General features: G+C 41.5%; 1 protein-coding gene and 1 long non-coding RNA gene across 3 annotated transcripts in view; one reads left to right on the top strand and one right to left on the bottom strand.

The window, feature by feature from the left end:
• Positions 1-16,893, top strand: part of LOC113015770 (NLR family CARD domain-containing protein 3-like) — a 45,529-nt gene extending 28,636 nt beyond the window's left edge. The window contains exons 1-5 of one of the 2 annotated variants that reach the window (XM_026158026.1): positions 5,361-5,638; positions 9,844-10,125; positions 14,527-16,297; positions 16,377-16,550; positions 16,726-16,893. In XM_026158026.1, the coding sequence (XP_026013811.1) occupies positions 9,852-10,125; positions 14,527-16,297; positions 16,377-16,550; positions 16,726-16,735 (2,229 nt within the window). In that variant the 5' untranslated portion in view covers positions 5,361-5,638; positions 9,844-9,851 and the 3' untranslated portion in view covers positions 16,736-16,893. Of the gene's footprint in view, positions 1-5,360; positions 5,639-9,843; positions 10,126-14,526; positions 16,298-16,376; positions 16,551-16,725 lie in introns of those variants that run through there. The other variant, XM_026158027.1, reaches the window with a different exon arrangement.
• On the bottom strand, positions 2,380-3,988 carry LOC113015772 (uncharacterized). The gene is made up of 3 exons (XR_003271155.1): positions 3,524-3,988; positions 2,489-2,623; positions 2,380-2,405 (listed from the first exon to the last, which is right to left on the bottom strand). It is a non-coding gene; the product is annotated as an uncharacterized LOC113015772 (long non-coding RNA).
• Positions 16,894-19,671: the final 2,778 nt, after the last annotated feature.

Below are 19,671 nucleotides of genomic sequence, written 5' to 3'. Positions count from 1 at the left end.
CTAAATGCTTCATTAAACTGTCAAATATACAAATATAGACAACTGTGGGATTTGTCTAAAGTATTTGCATATGCCATAGAAATGTTAGCACTCACAGTTTACTGGGCAAGGTTTATGCAAAGTTTCAACAAGACCAGTCCACTTATGACAAACGCGATCATACGAGCATTATAGTACGATGCAGTCTCTGCATGATATGACTATCTATTCAGCTGTAACCTGACAGGGACAAAGTCTAGGAGACAGAAACTGAAGATAGACACCATTTACTGATGGACCTGTTATATTAGGTGACAATTCCACGTGAAAGTCAAAAGAAATGAATACATACAGGGCAAGTCTTTATGAGGCAAACATGATGTGCATCTCACACGAAAGCGATTTAGGTGATTTTCTGTGAGAAATGTGTAAAAAGATCCGTACTCTGAATTTCAGATACTATTGATCTGTTTGTTGTGTGTCTGAGGGTTTACGCAGGGACGTTTTGTGTAAGCACTGATTGCTACAGTAGCATCCAATCAATGCTTACAGTGCAAAGAAACTGGCCTACAGTCTGACAGCTGCATTAATGTCTACACAATCTAAGAGTTTGAAAGATGGACACACGTGAGATGATCATAAATCCACAACAGAATCCTTTCTGTCCTAACATACTGATGAGAAAATAACTGAAGCACTCGTGTCAAGAACAACAACAACAAAGGGAAACATGCCTAACTTGGATTTCAGTGATTGTGAAAACAAACATATGCAAATGAATTTCCTCTGTGCGCTTTTCCTAATTCAGGAAATCACTATCAATCAAGTTGAGTGTGAGTCAGTGAGTATGTTATGTTCACATAGACTGTTACCTCAGGGGCTGACTTACCAGATGAAATGAACCTTTATGGAACGGAAACCCAGAATTTGTTTCAAGTCACATTTTAGCTTAACCTGCATGGTGGAAAGTGCCTGTACCAGAGACATGATTGTTGCTGCTTAGGTTAAAATATCTAGTATATGTCAATGATGTAACAAAAAAGAAGAAGAAAATCTGTGGCGGTGTAAAAGTCCCACTAAATGCGTCTCTCGGTGTACATCTAAACTATATAACGATTAACCGCCAACTGTGAGTTCAATTTAAATTTTCCTTTACAAATGTGTGTTTGTTTAGGAAGGAAAGAAATGTGTGCGCACAGTGTTCGGCAATATAGACTCAAAGGCAGCAGCAAGACTGGCACGAGACCATTTCCACTGCACTGAGGGTGGGAACTCCAGGCCTCGGGGCCGCTGTCCTGCAGGGTTTAGATGTGTCCTTGATCCAACACAGCTGATTTAAATGGCTCATTTTGAACGTTGACATATACATCAAGGAATGGACCAGCCACTGCACTGATGTTAAACCAGTTCAGAAGTTCATTTATCATCATGAACCACCAATTTATGAGCAGACAAACCAAAGTACACTCCAAGATTCAGTTGCTTGTAGAAGCACGTTTAGCAGCAACAGCTCAAAGTCATTGTTTTCTGTATGACTATCAGTCTCTCACATCATTGGGGAGTCATTTAGGCTCACTCTTCTTTATAATGTTGCTTCACTTCATTGAGGTTTGCACAAATTTGTTTATGCAAAACTCACGACCACACTACTTCTATTAAGCTGAGGTTTAAACTTTCTAAAATATAAAACCTGCTAGACACCGGTGTTGTGCCAAAAAGTGATTGTCTGCCAAAAAGTGATTTCTGGTATTTGCCAAAAAGTGATTGCTCGTATTTAAACTGCTATAAGTAACTTGTTGGGCTATAATATGTGAAACATATGTCAAATGCTTCCCTCATGGATGACATAAAGTCATCTTGAGCCACAAACAACATTCGTGTAACAAGGTAGAAGCCGCGATCAGTTTTTGGCAGCGACTTTTATATAACCTTTATTTATTTAGTTTAAAAAAAATCTCATTAACATTAAACATGTCTTTTGAAAGAGTAAGTTGGCCAAGAGGACAGCAGCAATGGCAGCAAATATTACAATAGTTCAGTAAAAATATTTTAAGTGGGGATAAAGGAGCGGATTGGTTATAATGTAAGTACAGGGTGGGCCATTTATATGGATACACCGTAATAACATGGGAATGGTTGGTGATATTAAAGTCCTGTTTGTGGCACATTAGTATATGTGAGGGGCAAACTCCTCAAGATGGGTGGTGACCATGGTGGCCATTTAGAAGTCGGCCATCTTGGATACAACTTTTGTTTTTTCAATAGGAAGAGGGCCATGTGACACATCAAACTTATTGGTAATGTCACAAGAAAAACAATGGTGTGCTTGGTTTCAACGTAAACCTCCAGCAGAACCAGGCTCAGGGAGGGGCGGGGCCATCTGCTGACCGGTTGGGGTGAGAGAAGGAAGACAGGATGAAGACATGCTGTGGAAGCGAGACAGAGATTAATAACAGATATGATTCAATGCAGAGAGGTCTGTTAATACATAGTGAGTGAACCAACCAACCACAGCATCTGTGGTGAGAGAGTCATCAAGGAGTTCAGGCACTCCATCAAGCTCACAGGCACAGACTCAGGTGAGATTCTAGAGTTGCAGGGCTTCCTCCAGAGCAGCTGTTAGAAACACAGCTGCATCTTCTTTCTCTCACACACAGAAAAGAGTGAGACAGAGTGAGGCATCAGGGAGTTTAATTACCAGCTTTAAGACAAATGAATGAGAGTGCTGAATGATAGCACTCATGAGTGGTGCAGCATGCTTTAATTACTACCCACTAGTGAATGTGTCAGCAGCTGAAACTGTATTAATGGTGATTTAAAGAAACGAGTCCCAGTGTGTAGACCAGGCAAGCTGCTTCACTTGTAACACACTGGCAGAAACCCCAAGTCAGTTAGGATGACTACCTGAACATTTGAATGTTTCCACTGGTCACTGAGGTGGTACGTTACAGGGATCCAGTCTGTTCATTTACAGGACTCTACTAGAGCTGCTTTGCATGACTCACAGTTGAAATAATGCTTCTTTGTCTGATGCAGGGCCTTGGTTCACCCCATCAGTCGTGCAGGGGGTCGTCTGCTCTGCAAAAGTGCACTTTAATGTAAACTGTGCAGCAGTGCTGCAAACTAATCCAGACGAAATAAAAGCACAATGTCAGGAGCTACTGCAGTTCAGCATCAAACGTAGGCCAAATCAATCATTAATATGATTTTCATGATCATCTTGTTTGTCTTAATGTTCTTATGATTCAAAGAAACATCCAGCAGCTGTGAGATCGGCTGTACTGATTTAAAATGAAGTGTGTACGGCCCCAAAGCCTCTGAATGAGCTGCAGATGTGTTTCAAACTCCTGTAACAAAAGCAAACATGTCTGCATACCGGCTAACTTTGTCCACACACTGTTTCTGCTCTGCAGGTTTCACAGATGAAGATGCAAATAGTGGAGGATACGGGGATGGAGGAGATTGGGTTGGACTTTCATTAATAGTTTGTCTGTTAGTTTGGGCTGTTTGTTGTTCCTGCTGCTTCTGCTGTCGTCATAATTACCTGCAAGGAACTAAAGCCATTATAGCAGCATCCTCCTGAAAACAACATCTGCTCTGCTTTTCCACAAGAATGAAGATGCAGAGGTCTGGCTTTAGGATCTGAGCTCAGATAACATCTGGAGTTTAAAGCATCATTTTAATCTTCTTCTGCACAAAATGGCTCAGTCGAGTGCTGCCAACTCCAAGAGGTTTTCGGAGGATCGGGTGATGGAGATCTATAAAGTAGGAGTAACATTATATAGCTACTATGTCAAAATTCTATAGTATGGTATATGATATGGCACAGCCCTGCTGTAAAGATCAAATGTGTGACAGTGAAAGGTGCTACAAAGAAGTCGGGAGAGAAATGCTGCAGAAAAGTCTCTTTAGCAAACAACGAGCAAACATAAAGCCCGTCCATTTCACATTTAAGGCAGGTAGTATGTTTGTTTTTCTAATGTTGACAAACTGACCCTCCATCCATCCACTTCTGCTGATCCTTTTCAGGGTCGCGGGGGCGCTGGAGCCTAACCCAGCTGTCTTAGAGCGAGACAGACTGAAGACCTGTCCAGTCCGCTGTCCCTACTAAGTGCATGTCCTTGAAACAGTGGAATAAAAACTAAAGCAATGACAAATAATGATCCTCATCATCAACATTACTACCGAAATGTGAACTAGCAAGTACAGCCTGAGCTCATAGAAACAACATCTTTGTAATCTGTAACAGTTTTGGATTTTTGGACATGTTAAACAACTTTTAAAGGGTTTTTCACAAAGATGCTGAACATTAAATGCAGGATGCCACAGACATCCATTTTAGCCAACAATCTGCCATCTTCACCTCCAGTGTTCAAATAAAACGGAGACGTTGTGACATCAGCAGGAGACAGAGATCAGCTAGAGACACGCAGACAGTTTAAGCAGGCTGCTGTTCAAGTGGAGGCTGGTATGAATCCTGCTTCTGTTTATGTTTCCTGTTGAACAAAAACTTGACCAGAAACTGACATACCAACTTTCAGACTAGCAGATCCATCCTCCTTCCCTCCATCCTCTGTGTGTCCTTCTGTCTGACCTGCAGCTGAGAAACAGGTGTGAGGTGTCAGCTGTCAGGTAGGTGATGAGTGAAGAACAGAACAGAATCCATTTCCTCTTCAAACTGCTGTCAGACATGAGCTGTGTTCCAATTCGTCGGCTGCATCCTTCGGAGGACCCGGCCTTTGCGGTCTACGTGGGCCGGGATGGTGGGGACAGAGAGGCTGTAACTACATCTGCTGGTGTCACTGTGACCTCAGAGCAGTTTACATGAAACATGAAACGAATTACAACTTTTGCGATATTGACCAGCTCATGATGCAGAGTGTAGACTGTATCTGTGATAATGAAAATGATTTAAGGACTGGTTTATGACACGTCTATAAAAAATATAAAGTCTGTACAAATGTGAAACTACAAAGTTAAAAGCAGCTGGAACGACAGCTGTTCAAAGCTGAACACTTACATCAGCCAGAAGACAGAGTGAGTCCTCCATCTCTCTGAAGGAGGCCATCGTGGTGAGCACAGATGCAGCAGCAGTGTGGATGTGTCCACTCTCACAGTGTCTCTCTTTCAAGTTTGTCCTCACATTCTCAAAAAAAGAACATGTCTATGCAGATGCCCAGAGCCTAACAACACACCCGCTATAAAAACTTTTGCACCACCAGATTTTCATATACTTACATTTGAAAGTGTTCGTCTCCTGCATTAACTCCCACTTCGATCACTATCATTATCAGAAAAATATCTCCTGTATGGCCCGCAATGAATCCTGGGATATGTTGGGCCACAAAGGACACACCTGACCCATCCTTCAAATTCAGGGAAATGAAGGACGCATTTGGAAGACTTCAAATTTGAACAGCCTTCGTCGCGTCCATGTGATACAATTTCCTACAAATGTGGCATTCGAAGCATCCTCTCCCTGAATTTGGAAACACCCAATGTGATGATAGAGAGCAGGAAGAACCAGTCTCAACAAGAGACACACACACCTGATTTCCTGTAACTGCAGAGGGGAGGAGCCACCCGAGCAGGTGGGAACAGGAAGAGAAACAGCTGAGCCTCCGTCAGAGCAGCAGGAGGACGGTGGAGCTGAGGCAGGGTGAGTGTTAACACCACATTGTTGTAGTTTTGCTGTCAGAGTCTCTGAGTGTGTTTGTTTGTGTGACTGTAGAGAGAAGAAGAGTCACAGTGAGCTCTGTAGCTGTGATTGGCTCAATAATCACCTTCAATGGACTGAACGCAGAGAACGAGCCGAGGAACCTGACAAACCTGTTTGTGTGTGTGTCTGTGTGTGTGTGTGTACCTGTTTAGACATGTTTGTGAGGACAAAGAGTTGGTATGCTACTATGTGGGCTAATAGAGTCCCACAAAATGGCCGTCCTCACGAGTTTGAGGATATTTTTGAGGCTTTTTGGTGTCCTCACTAAAATCTGAAAACAAGTGTCTGTGTGTGTGTCTGTGTGTGTATGTGTCATAAAGAGAGTCGAGTTCACGGTCGCACACTTTCTATCTCAGAGGCTGTATCCCAATTCTTCGGAGCCCCTCTGATGACATGGTCCAAAAAATAAATCAATTGTGGCCACAAAATACTACTTCGTGCGCACGAAATGCTAATTTGTGGGCACGAAACACTTGACCAATAACCGTGATCCTTCCCAGGCCCTTGCAGTTGGTTGACAATAAAATCTATCCCGGCGTCCAGGTCCTGTAAAGCAACTGGGCTCTCAGTATCCTGTTTAAATGTCTCTCCGTAATAATGGTTCCTTGCATTGCAGGCTTTTCAAAATGCATTGTAGCTCATTCCCAGCCTAAAATAAAACTCACTCATACCGTCTCTGTCCACGGTGTATAGGTTTAGCCTACTCTCATGCTTGTGTCTCTACGCAGCTGTCCAGGAATTGTATCAATATGATGTTGCCACAAATGCGTAATTCGTTGCCACGTTATACCCATTTCGTGCTCTCGAAAATAGTATTTCGAGGGTATTTTGTGGCCACAATTTATTTATTTTTGGACCATGTCATCAGAGGGGCTCCGTACAATTCAGGTACTATTATTATACTATTAGTGTTAATTGTACTTTCTGCAGTGTTTAAATGATTACATATACACACAGTTACTGTCCCTCCACACATACGACTTGGTTCTCCTTCTATGCCCCAGCTTTGTTTACTTTTTCCCACCGAGGCTTCTAGACTTCTGATTGGCCAGCATTTCTGCACGGTTAGGAATATATCTCCACCTGTTGCTTTGGCATGTTCCTAGCAGTGTTTTCCTTCATTTCTGCCTTTACGTGTGGACGGGATTATTTTTGAAAACAAAAACGGAAAATCTCCGTTCTCAAAAATACCCGTGTACGTGTGGACGTAGCCTCAGTCTATGTATTTACTGCTTTGTGGTGAAGGTCCGTGTCTCATGTCAGTGTGTTTAGTTTGCGTTTCCTCTGTCTCATCTTGTCAATCACTCCCAGCTGTGTCCTGGGACAGGGATAAAGGGCAAAAAAACAAAAACCAACTAAATAAGCAGACAAAAAAAAAAAAAATATATATATATATATATATATATACACACACACACATACATCAATCACCTGGATCACCTGTTGAGAAAGAAAAAAGAAAACAAGCAGAAGAAAACGAGAGCAATACAATAAACAACATCACAATGATATATAGTAATATAACAGTAAATACTAAATATTAAACATTATTGTGCAGCACATAAGATCAACAGAACACAGTGTGCTTTGAGGTACACTCTAAGAACTAAAACTGATAATTACTTAAATATTTTGGTGCAACACACTGACATTTTAGACCTTCTTCAGAATACTGTATATACTATGGGCATCATGGTGCTGATCCAGAATCCTTACATTATTATTTATTACTAGAGCTACAATAATAAATCAATGAGGAGGGGGAAGTAATAAATATGAAATAATGTATTTATGATGATTCCATTTGTTTCACTATCCACTCTGTGCAGGGCAAAGCTTATTACATGTATAGAGATACAATCATTTTACTGCTGTAAAATCCAAATTTTGTCTTATTTAAAATATAAATCTAATATAATCTGCATCTTAATGTATGTTCTTTAAAATACAGTGTGTTTTTTAATATATTATAATTATAATAATGCATAATTATGTGGACATGTATATTAGATCGTTTTTTAGTGAAATATAATCACCCCAGAAAGGCAGGAAATGCTCTGTAACTTACTTTAAAACTAAATATGTTCCCTAAAACGGTGACAGAGCTACAGACCCATGACAGCCTTACACAGGTAGCCAGCAGCTATGACCAGCACTACATGTGCAGTTAATAAAAGGACAGGTAATGTTTGTCACGCTGTTGCACACACAGCACGCTCATTTGTTTCAGTTCGTCAAATTGCCACAAGACAACTTACCAATGTGTACGTAATAAGCTAATACTCCTGTGTGCTACACACTACAGTGTACGCTGTGCACCTACTTACTGGGTTTGTCGCATCAGTCTGTGTCTCTGAGTTAACTTGTGTTTCTCTTACAGCTCCGGACCGCAAAAAATGCACGTGCTCTTTGTGAGCTCGTTCCCGGCTCGTAACTAGCGCGTTCTGCCGTCGAGGGCGATCATTGGTTAAATGTGATCATGTGACTGATGCAAGCCAGATCCTTTTATTTAGCAAAACTGTGATTAATAGTTAAATATTATTGTTGAGGGGCACAGACAGGACTCCGCACGCACGCACACATTAAAAAAAAATAATACTTTTTTTTTTTAAAAAGTTGCCTCAACAAAAGGGCACCTTAGGCACCCATCAGGAAAGGGGCGGGTACTCAAGCCCCTCTAGCCCCCCCCCCTCTGCACGTGCCTGTCGCAGAGAACGGGGGTGTGAGAAGACTCCAAAACCTCCCTCCGCCCGCTCATTGTAGTGTTGATGCATGTGTGTTCTAAGGTGCATTTCCCCAGCTTTGGAAAATTCAGAGGCACAGATGAAGCTGGGGTACACAAAAACTGTAAAGCCAGGTGGAAAAGGTTCAGATAAGATGTCTTCCTGTTCCCCCAGTACGTTAAAGGATCCTCTGATCTTGGAATGTTTCTCTCCGACACTCTCCACAATACTAAGGGGTTGGCAGTCCGTTATAATAAAACTCAGGACTGCATGGTCCAGAACAGACTTCCTAGGTGCTTGATTTCAAAATAATAAAACGCATGTTAATTAAAAAATGATGATAAAGCAGTTCAGTGTCAATATAGGCCGACCTGTGTTCATTCTCGGTGTGTTTGTCTCCTCATTTTCATGTTTGGTTCTGTAATGCCTGAACACTGAGGAGGTGCTTTTGATTGTGTAACAAAGCTCAGCAGAATAGAAAATAAATAATTTACACTGCAAGTCACATTGCTGTTTTTCCTATTCTGATAGATTACACTGAAACAAAGACAGACAAACTATTCCCTTATTTGCAGTTAAAAGATCAAAATGATCCCACACAGCAGAAACATTTTTTTTTCTTTCAAGCTCAATCTTGTTATGGAGAGATGTTTTTTTTTTTTTTTTTTTTATCTTTGCGAGAGTAATTTTGGTTTTTTGGGGGTTTTTTTGGTGGCGACTCATCCCATTGACAGATGCAGATGCGGTACCTTTTAAACACAGTTTAGCGCGTTGGTAATGAGCGATACAGCAGCTGTATCGATCACGTGACTTTTTCTTAAAGCGACACACGCACCGATACAGGTTTCGCTCTGTGAGCTTGATACAAGCGTCGGTGCATCAGTGTTGCTGGACCCATCACTACTATATAGTGATGTGTTGTGGTGCTTTGCTTCCACCCCTTGTGTTCCGTGTTTTCGTCTTCCCTTCGTGTAATTCTTCATATTCGTGTACTGTTAGTTTTCCCAGTTTAGGTTTTTGCTTAGTTTCCATGCTCACCTTCGCCATTTCTGTTTGTATCACCATGTGATGAATAAACTCACTTGCATCTGAGCTGCCTGCATAAAGGGTCCTTTAATAATTTACACACGGCTCGCAAACCGTGACAAAAACACTGGAAAAATTGGGCTGTTCTAAAACGTTTGACGGGTAGTGTATATATTTAGTGTATATATTTTCTTTATTTATAATAGTTTGTTTTATATTGTAGCAAAGTGTTACTTGGATACTTCTCTATGTGCTTCTTCATGTGCAATTTTGTTGCATTCTGAGCCTAAGAAATTTATTGTGATGAACTGCTGTTAGAATCAAGTTAAATTATGATAAATCAGACAATTACCTCTCCAGCTGTTGTTACAGTCTTTGTTTATCGGGTCCTTACAGGGTAAAAGATGACGACACCTAAAGAAATCCTTCTGGGGACTTTGGAGGATTTGGGACGTGATGACTTTGAAAAATTTAAGTGGCATCTGAAGAACGGGTCTGTAGAAGGTTTACCAGCAATCCCAGTGAGTAAACTGGAGAATGCAGAGAGGACGAACATAGTGGATCTGATGTTTGATACCTACTCTATCAACACTTTTCAAGTTGCTAAAAATCTTTTGGGGAGGATAAACAAGAATGATCTGTTGGAGAATTTAAATAAAACCATCCCAGAACCCACAGGTAAGTCAGGGAATGACTAAACAAAAAATACATAAACAATAAAAACCTTAGTTAACATTACACAGGTGCCATTAAAATCCATATAAATAATAAATCCAAAACACTTGCCAACACTTTCAGGAGTGAGAGACTGCAGAAAGCCAACAGTTTGTGTTTTATGCATCTGCACAAATAACCTCCTGTGTACACATGAATATCTGCTCTTTGGGTTGGTTTGATTAAAATGGGACCAGCAGCAGGTTTTCTGCCCATTTTACAGATTTATATTGTCAGATTGGTTTTAGAGCTGTTTTATCAACATAAATGAGGCGACAACAACAGTTTGGGACACGTCACAAATATGATCAAAGTGCTTTTCTTAAATCTATTTACCAGTTGAAGGTAAAGTTAAAAAAATGGCTGCCATTTCTTTCTGCTGTTTGGAGACCCAAACAAAAAAATGCCCACACAGTAAATGCTTTTTATTATGGTTGATAAACAGGACACTAAGGTGATTGGTCAAAGGTTGGAGGAAAGCCACAGTTCTCCTTATTTGACTGAAATCCACCATTTCAGCTCATGCTTTTTCTTCTGCAGCTTTCTTGGAGATTCCACTTCAGCCTTCTGCTGGCAACGCTCCCGTTACCAAGCTTCCCTTAGGCAGTATCATTAGAAGACATAGCATACATTTACACTGCTATGCTGATGATACCCAGCTCCATCTGTCCATGAAGTCAGATAACACACACCAATTAGTTAAACTGCAGGAACGTCTTAAAGACATAAAGACCTGGATGGCCGCTAACTTTCTGCTTCTTAATTCAGATCAAACTGAGGTTATTGTACTCGGCCCTGAAAATCTTAGAAATATGGTATCTAAGCAGATTCTTACTCTGGATGGCATTACCTTGGCCTCCAGTAACGCTGTGAGGAACCTTGGAGTCATTTTTGACCAGGACATGTCCTTCAATGCACATATTAAACAAATATGCAAGACTGCTTTCTTCCATTTGTGCAACATCTCTAAAGTTAGAAATATCCTGTCTCAGAGTGACGCTGAAAAACTAGTTCTGTCATGGTCCTGGGTCGTTCAGCGTTTTGTTTCATTTTTGGTATCACCTTGTGTACTTTGTGTTAATTCTGATTTTGTATTAGTTCTTAGGTTGATCTCTACCTGTGTCTTTCCTCTGTGTTCTGTTCGTGTCCCCGAGTTTGTGTTGTAAAACAGTCTGTTTCCTGTTTTACTTTGAAGGTTTGTGTCTCGTCTTGTGAATTAGGATCAGCTGTGCTCCCCTCCTGTGTGTCATTCCCTCATTACCTTGTGTGTATTTATAGTATGTGTCTGCCTGTGTTCCTCGTTGTGTCGTCTGCATTACTGTGTTAATCAGTGTTACTACTCGTCTCTCTATCCAGCCTTCTTTGTGTCATCTCTGTGTATTCCCCGCTGTCCTTATGTTTTCAGGTTTGTCTTTCACAGTGGCTTGCAAAAGTATTCGGTCCCCTTGAACTTTCCCACATTTTGTCACATTACAGCCACAAACATGAATCAGTTTTATTTGAATTCCAGGTGAAAGACCAACACAAAGTGGTGCACACGTGAGAAGTGGAACGAGAATCATACATGACTCCAAACATTTTTTACAAATAAATAACTGCAAAGTGGGGTGTGCGTAATTATTCAGCCCCCTTTGGTTTGAGTGCAGTCAGTTGCACATAGACGTTGCCTGATGAGTGCTAATGACTAAATAGAGTGCACCTGTGTGTAATCGAACAAGGCCGAACAAGGAGAGTGCTGATCCGAAATGCAGCCAAGAGGCCCATGGTGACTCTGGACGAGCTGCAGAGATCTACAGCTCAGGTGGGGGAATTATTAGTCGTGCACTGCACAAAGTTGGCCTTTATGGAAGAGTGGCAAGAAGAAAGCCATTGTTAACAGAAAACCATAAGAAGTCCCGTTTGCAGTTTGCCACAAGCCATGTGGGGGACACAGCAAACATGTGGAAGAAGGTGCTCTGGTCAGATGAGACCAAAATGGAACTTATTGTTCAAAATGCAAAACGCTATGTGTGGTGGAAAACTAACACTGCACATGACTCTGAACACACCATCCCCACTGTCAAATATGGTGGTGGCAGCATCATGCTCTGGGGGTGCTTCTCTTCAGCAGGGACAGGGAAGCTGGTCAGAGTTGATGGGAAGATGGATGGAGCCAAATACAGGGCAATCTAGGAAGAAAACCTCTTGGAGTCTGCAAAAGTCTTGAGACTGGGGCGGAGGTTCACCTTCCAGCAGGACAACGACCCTAAACATAAAGCCAGGGCAACAATGGAATGGTTTAAAATAAAACATGTCCATGTGTTAGAACGGCCCAGTCAAAGTCCAGATCTAAATCCAATCCAGAATCTGTGGCAAGATCTGAAAACTGCTGTTCACAAACGCTGCCCATCTAATCTGCCTGAGCTGGAGCTGTTTTGCAAAGAAGAATGGGCAAAGATTTCAGTCTGTAGATGTGCAAAGCTGGTAGAGACAGACCCTAAAAGACTGGCAGCTGTAACTGCAGCAAAAGCTGGTTCTACAAAGTATTGACTCAGGGGGCTGAATAATTACACACACCCCACTTTGCAGTTATTTATTTGTACAAAATGTTTGGAATGATGTATGATTTTCGTTCCACTTCTCACGTGTGCACCACTTTGTGTTGGTCTTTCACCTGGAATTCCACTAACATTGATTCATGTTTGTGGCTGTAATGTGACAAAATGTGGAAAAGTTCAAGGGGGCCGAATACTTTTGCAAGCCACTGTAGTTTTTCCAGTTTAGGTTTATGTTTAGTTCTGCCCTCACCTTGGTTTGTTCACTGTAAATAAAACCTCACTCGCATCTCCACCACTGTCTGCAACTTGGGTCCTCATTTAACTCCACCGCACGACTGCTGCCCCAGCCGTGACAAGTTTATGCATTTATTACGTCAAGGCTGGATGACTGTAATTCATTATTATCAGCAAGTCCTAAAAACTCGCTGAAAAGGCTTCAGTTAATCCAAAATGCTGCAGCAAGAGTCCTGACAGGGACTAGAAAGAGAGAGCAGATTTCTCCTGTATCGACTTCCTGTTAAATCCAGAATTGAATTCAAAATCCTGCTCCTCACATACAAGGTCTTAAATAATCAGGCCCCATCTTATCTTAATGACCTTGTAGTACCATATCCCCCTATTAGAGCACTTCGCTCTCGCTCTGCAGGCCTACTTGTTGTTCACAGAGTATTTAAAAGTAGAATGGGAGGCAGAGCCTTCAGTTTTCAGGACCCAAAAAGATAGTTGGGGTTTTTTCTGTTGTATTATTGTAGGTTCTTTATCTTACAATATAAAGCACATTGGGGTGACTGTTGTTGTTATTTGGAGGAATTAATAAAAAAAACTTCTATACTTGAAATTCTTTCATTTATTCTACATATTTATTCATTACTGGCTCCATATTGTTGTTTATGTAATATGTGAAATGTTGCTAGTATTGATTTGGTGCTGTATAAATAAACACAATTAAATCAAATGTGTCTCTATAAAACCTGCCCTCAGTTATAACCCAAGTGTCAGGGCTCAATGGCTCATGAAAAGGAATGGAGTCAAGCACAGAACCAAAAAACGGAGGCTGAGTGACTTTTAACAGAAATGTATTTTACTAGATTTCTTGACGGAGAAAGCTGAATCACGGCTAAATTCAACAGCAAGCGAGGTATTATGAGAAGTGCAGAGCTGAGGCCAGAACATAAGCTGAGGCAGGTCAAAGGAACAACAGGGGCAGAATCGGGCGAATAGAAACTATCCAGGATCACTGGAACAAAGGAGATAATAATCAGAGTGGTCCACAGTGTAGTGAATGAGTCCAAGATTTAAAAACTAAGAGGTGTTACGTGGCTGCAGGTGGAGATCAGCTGGAGGAGGAGATGAATTAAATCTGGGTACAGAGTGAGATGTGGGTGCACAGGGAGGCAGGCAGGTGAGGATGGCAGTTTGCAAGAGGGAGTTTTCCCAGCAGTGGCAGGCCAGAATCCTGAGGCATGACTTATGGCGAGAGTTGGAAGATGTATCCAGGTGCCGACTAGGGAACAGGAAAAGAGGGTTACGCGAAACAAGCTGAGGAGCACAAGACAAAATGTGAGGCAGAGAACTGACTGTGCTAAGCAGACAATCTGGAGAAGGTTCATTGTGAGTGCTGCTCATAGATACTGCCGGAGTAATTGGCAACAGGTGAGGAGCAGGGAGGAGTGAGGAGGGCTCCACCCAGGGGAGGAGAGCTGATGCTGTGGAAAGTTACTCAGACTCACTCGGATCATGACACCAAGAGTCCAGTGAACTGAACACATAACCACAGTAACCAGAATGCAGTTTTCTCATTTGTGTCATTTGCTGTTTATTCATGCAGAGATTCTCACTGAGTGTCAGCTCAAACTCAAGTCAGACCTGAAGCAGAAGTTCCAGTGTGTGCTCGAGGGGATTTCTACAACAGAAAACCCGACCCTCCTGAGTCAGATCTACACAGAGCTCTATATCACAGGGGGAGGGACTGCAGAGGTCAATGATGAACATGAGGTCAGACAGATTGAAACAGCATCCAGGAAACCAGACAGACCAGAAACAACCATCAGACAAGAAGACATCTTTAAACTCCCACCTGGAAGAGATAAACCAATCAGAACAGTGCTGACAATGGGAGTGGCTGGCATTGGGAAAACAGTCCTAACACAGAAGTTCACTCTGGACTGGGCTGAAGGCAAAGTCAACCAGGACATCCAGTTCATGTTTCCATTCACTTTCAGAGAGCTGAATCTGCTGAAAGAGGAAAAGTTCAGCTTGGTGGAACTTGTTCATCACTTCTTTACTGAAACCAAAGAAGCAGGAATCTACATCTTTGAAGACTTCCAGGTTGTGTTCATCTTTGATGGTCTGGATGAGTGTCGACCTCCTCTGGACTTCCACAAAACTACAATCCTGACTGACCCTAGAAAGTCCACCTCAGTGGATGTGCTGCTGATAAACCTCATCAGGGGGGAACTGCTTCCCTCTGCTCGCCTCTGGATAACCACACGACCTGCAGCAGCCAATCAGATCCTTCGTGACATTGTTGACATGGTGACAGAGGTCAGAGGGTTCACTGACCCACAGAAGGAGGAGTACTTCAGGAAGAGATTCGGAGATTCGGAGCAGGCCAGCAGCATCATCTCCCACATCAAGACATCACGAAGCCTCCACATCATGTGCCACATCCCAGTCTTCTGCTGGATCACTGCTACAGTTCTGGAATTTGTCATGAAGAACAAAGAGAGCAAAGATCTGCCTAAGACTCTCACAGAGCTCTACCTACGCCTTGTGCTATTTCACCTAAAAACGAAGGACATCAAGTATGATGGAGGAGCTGAGACAGAGTCATGCAGGAAGATCATTGAGTCTCTGGGAAAACTGGCCTTTGATCAGCTGCAGAAAGGAAACCTGATCTTCTATGAATCAGACCTGACAGAGTGTGGCATCGATATCAGAGCAGCCTCAGTGTACTCAGGAGTGTTCACACAGATCTTTAAAGCTGATGAGTGCCACATGTTCAACAACGTTGTTTACTGTTTCGTCCATCTGAGCATTCAGGAGTTCTTTGCTGCTCTTCATGTCTATCTGACCTTCATCAACTCTGGAGTCAACCTGCTTAAGAAACAATCTCCTCTCTTTAAAATCTTCCAGAAAACACTTACTGTAAAAGACTTCTACCAGAGTGCTGTGGACAAAGCCTTAGAGAGTCCAAATGGACACCTGGACTTGTTCCTCCGCTTCCTCCTGGGTCTTTCACTGCAGACCAATCAGGATCTCCTATGCATGCTGACACAGACAGGAAGTAGCTCACAGACCAATCAGGAAACAGTTCACTACATCAAGAAGAAGCTCAGTGGGAAACTGTCTGCAGAGAAAAGCATCAACCTGTTCCACTGTCTGAATGAACTGGATGATCGTTCTCTAGTGGAGGAGATCCAACAGTCCCTGAGATCAGGACGTCTCTCCACAGATGAACTGTCTCCTGCTCAGTGGTCGGCTCTGGTCTTCATCTTACTGTCATCAGATCTGGATGAGTTCGACCTGGAGAAATACTCCCGTTCAGAGAAGGCATTGTTGAAGCTGCTGCCAGTGGTCAAAGCATCCAAGAAAGTGCTGTAAGTGAATCTATGAACAAATATGTTTAATAATGCTAGATGAATAAAAGAATATGTCTCCATTGTTATTCTTCCTCAGGCTGAGTCGTTGTGCACTCTCAAAAAGAAGCTTTGAAGCTTTGTCTGAAATTCTCAGCTCCCCATCCAATCATCTGAGAGAGCTGGACCTGAGCTGGAACTACCTGCAGGATTCAGAATTGGATTTGCTGTGTGTTGGACTAAAGAGTCCTGACTGTAAACTTGAAACTCTCAGGTAAGGATACAGACGTTTTGACACTTTTTGACTCTTAAATCTGTAAGTTTATCTTGATGTGGACGTTCAAAGTCAGCACAATTTTCCTTTTAAGTTCCTGAGTTTATATTTTTGACTGTCAGGTTGTCTGGACAGATGTTTTTATTTTATTTTATTTTTTTACTTGTCCCTAAAGTCAGAACTAAACCCACATGTAGATGACTTTCTGTTACTGGAGCAGCCTTCCTGAAGACAGCAGTGTGTTTTCATGCTTTTAAAGCCAAACTCACCTTTCAGACCTGGCTTTCATTTATTATCTATTTTTGTTTGTTTATTATATATTTATTTCTACTGTTTAACTACTGCTCACATCTGTTATCCTCCTTTTTAATTGTTCATTTCTTTCTACCCAGTGTTTCTATATTGCACTTTGTATTTGTCATCTATATTTATCATGCACTACTTTGCTCATTTATTGTTTGGTTTTAATGTTATTAAATTCCGGTTCTTTTGGTATTTGTTATGGCCAAAAAGACACGGCTCAAAAGTGGTCTTTTTACTTTTTAAGTTATTAAATTTGTAACTGTAGTGATTTGTGTGTGTGACAGAGAGGCACTGCCAGGGATTTTTGACACAAGTTGTTCTTGTAAAATCAGTCTGTGAAGGTTCTCAGACATCCAGGTCATCATAGTCTAAGAAGCTTGGAAAGAAAAGCGTCTGGACTTCTTCAAGTTTCCTTGAAGATGTTTCACCTCTTATGAGAGAAGCGTCTTCAGTTCTAAGAGTCAAATGGTGGAGTGGGGCAGTCAGTGAAAGGGCAATGGTGGTGGCTCAGGGTTTGTATGTTTGGGGGGCTCAGAGGGAAAAGATGAATGCAGGTCTGGAGTTGGTGTGTGAGAGCAGGGAGTGAATCTGATCAAACATGAGTGTCATGAAGCCTGTTTGCAGTTATTTGCACTGTTTTCCACTCTGGATGTTGTTTCTGTTCAGCTGTGAGTATAAAAGGCTCCATTCTACAACCTGTTTGTGTTAGTTGTTCAATAGAAACATTATTTGGTGCTGATGTTGCACTTCTTTTAGTCACAACCAAAGAGTTTTTGAAGTCTGCATCAGACTGATTTAAATGACTTTTGAATATTACTTTAAATACTTAGATTTAAAGTTCTGATAAAAGTTTAAATACAAAGATCAGTATTGTCTAATGTTTTGGCTGCAGTGTGTTTTTGCAGACAGGTATAACAGAACAGCTTTAGTGTTTAGATTTTTTAAACTTGAGTATGAATTTATACAAAATGCAGCAAGATATAAAAAAAAAAAAGTTTGATCATAAAATCGACTATATTGGATTCATATCGATATCGGACATAAAATGTGGCATCGTTCCATCTCTGCTTTGATTAGAGACACAGCTCTAATCAAAGAGGTGGTCCGCTTGCCTCCGCCCCAGAGAGAAGGGTTACATCTCCTGGGTTTAGGTGTTTTCCAATTTGTCATCATTTTGAAAAGTTTACATTTCTTCAGTGTTGAGCAGCAGAAATGAGGCTTTACTGTCAGAGGCCGACAGCACTGAACACAACAGCAGACTGGTGGCTAATAAACAGTGAATGATGCAGAAACAGATGTTTGAAGCTGTTCTTGGAGTACACTGAGAGAGAGAGAGCTGTGCAGGCAGGAACTGCCAAAGTCAGAGAGAATTCATGAGCATATTTATCAAACGTGAAGCAGAGTTTGGATCTTCTTTTGCTGCTGCTTCACTCAGTTTTGGTTGGAGACAGATGAAACCTGCAGCTTCAAGATCTGTGAGCTGTCCACTTTCAGCCCCGACGGCGTGTCCGTGTACGTGCCGTCGAGTGAACGATCCACGCTCTGTGTTTCCATCTTTGTGTGTTTAGCTGCTCTCATTTACTGTTTTATCTGTTTGCTGCTTGTTGAAATAGTTTGTGAGCTTTAACCTGAGATTCTGGCAAAATACATTTATATTAAACATCGATTCAGGATTGAATGAATCAACATCGTTTTATTCAAATTAAAACCATTTAAATGGGAACATGAATTTTTTACAGCCGCCTCTAATGCTGGGTAATGTCAGCTGGTCCATGTGCAGCTGGCTGTGAGGCTCAGGGAGCGTCGACAAAGTGTAACACTGAAAGAACATCATCCATAAATATTGAGTAAGAACTGGACTCTCATACAGCGAGACTCAAATGCCTTTAAACATCAGCTTATCCTGCTGATCCAAGTCCAACACTGAGTTTGTAAAACATGTTTGTCAATCATTTTGTTTGGTTTCTGAGGAAAATGATTCAATAAGTTGCTGCTAATACACAACATTTCATCATATTTCCTCATAACCCTCTTTTGTCTGACCATTTGATCCCATTTGAATTTGCAATAAAGGATCCACAGAGTTTGGTGACAATAATGACAGTAGATGTTTGTGTGAAAGTGCTGGAAGCAAATGAGTGTGTGATGTTCTTTCAGTGTTGCACTTTGTAGACGCTCCCTGAGCACTGGTCTCACAGCCAGCTGCACATAGAGACCAGTGTTGTTAGTCCAGGTCAGAAGATGACTTGTTGGAATGAAAATGAGCTTGTAGTTTGTCTGCTTTAATAATGTGACTGGAAAAAGGTGTTGGACTTCAAATATGTCCATTTCTGTCACACTTCACCTTTAAAAGTGAAGCCATGTGGTTCCTGGAAGGAAAAACACGACTTTTTCAAGTCTTTGTCCTGTTTTGCAGAAATCTAGATTAAAATAAGAACTGCAATTAGGAAGCACAAAACAAAACCCAAGCAAGCAAACAAACAGACAACAACATAACAAAAAGAAAACAAAACAAAAACTTTATGTAATATTAAATAACATGTGACAAACTTAGCCGTAAATGGACAAAACGAAACAGACCTATGCTAAATTATTGAAACAGTAAAGCATGTATGGGTCGCCAACGCTCAGTAAACAATTCTCTCTGAATCCGCAGAGCAGATGTTTATTTCCTCCATCTGGTAAATTTCTCTTGCTTTTATCAATCCACATATTATATGAAGGTGGGTCAAGATTCAGCCATTTAATAGTGATACACTTAGTGCTGCTGTAAGATTCTTAAGAGATAGTTTTATTTTCCCGCGAAAACACTTTGGTA

The sequence above is a fragment of the Astatotilapia calliptera genome, chromosome 23 (assembly GCF_900246225.1).
Source record: "Astatotilapia calliptera chromosome 23, fAstCal1.2, whole genome shotgun sequence".
In the NCBI taxonomy this organism is placed as follows: Eukaryota; Metazoa; Chordata; class Actinopteri; order Cichliformes; family Cichlidae; genus Astatotilapia; species Astatotilapia calliptera.
This window is presented reverse-complemented; position numbering and strand designations above follow the sequence as displayed.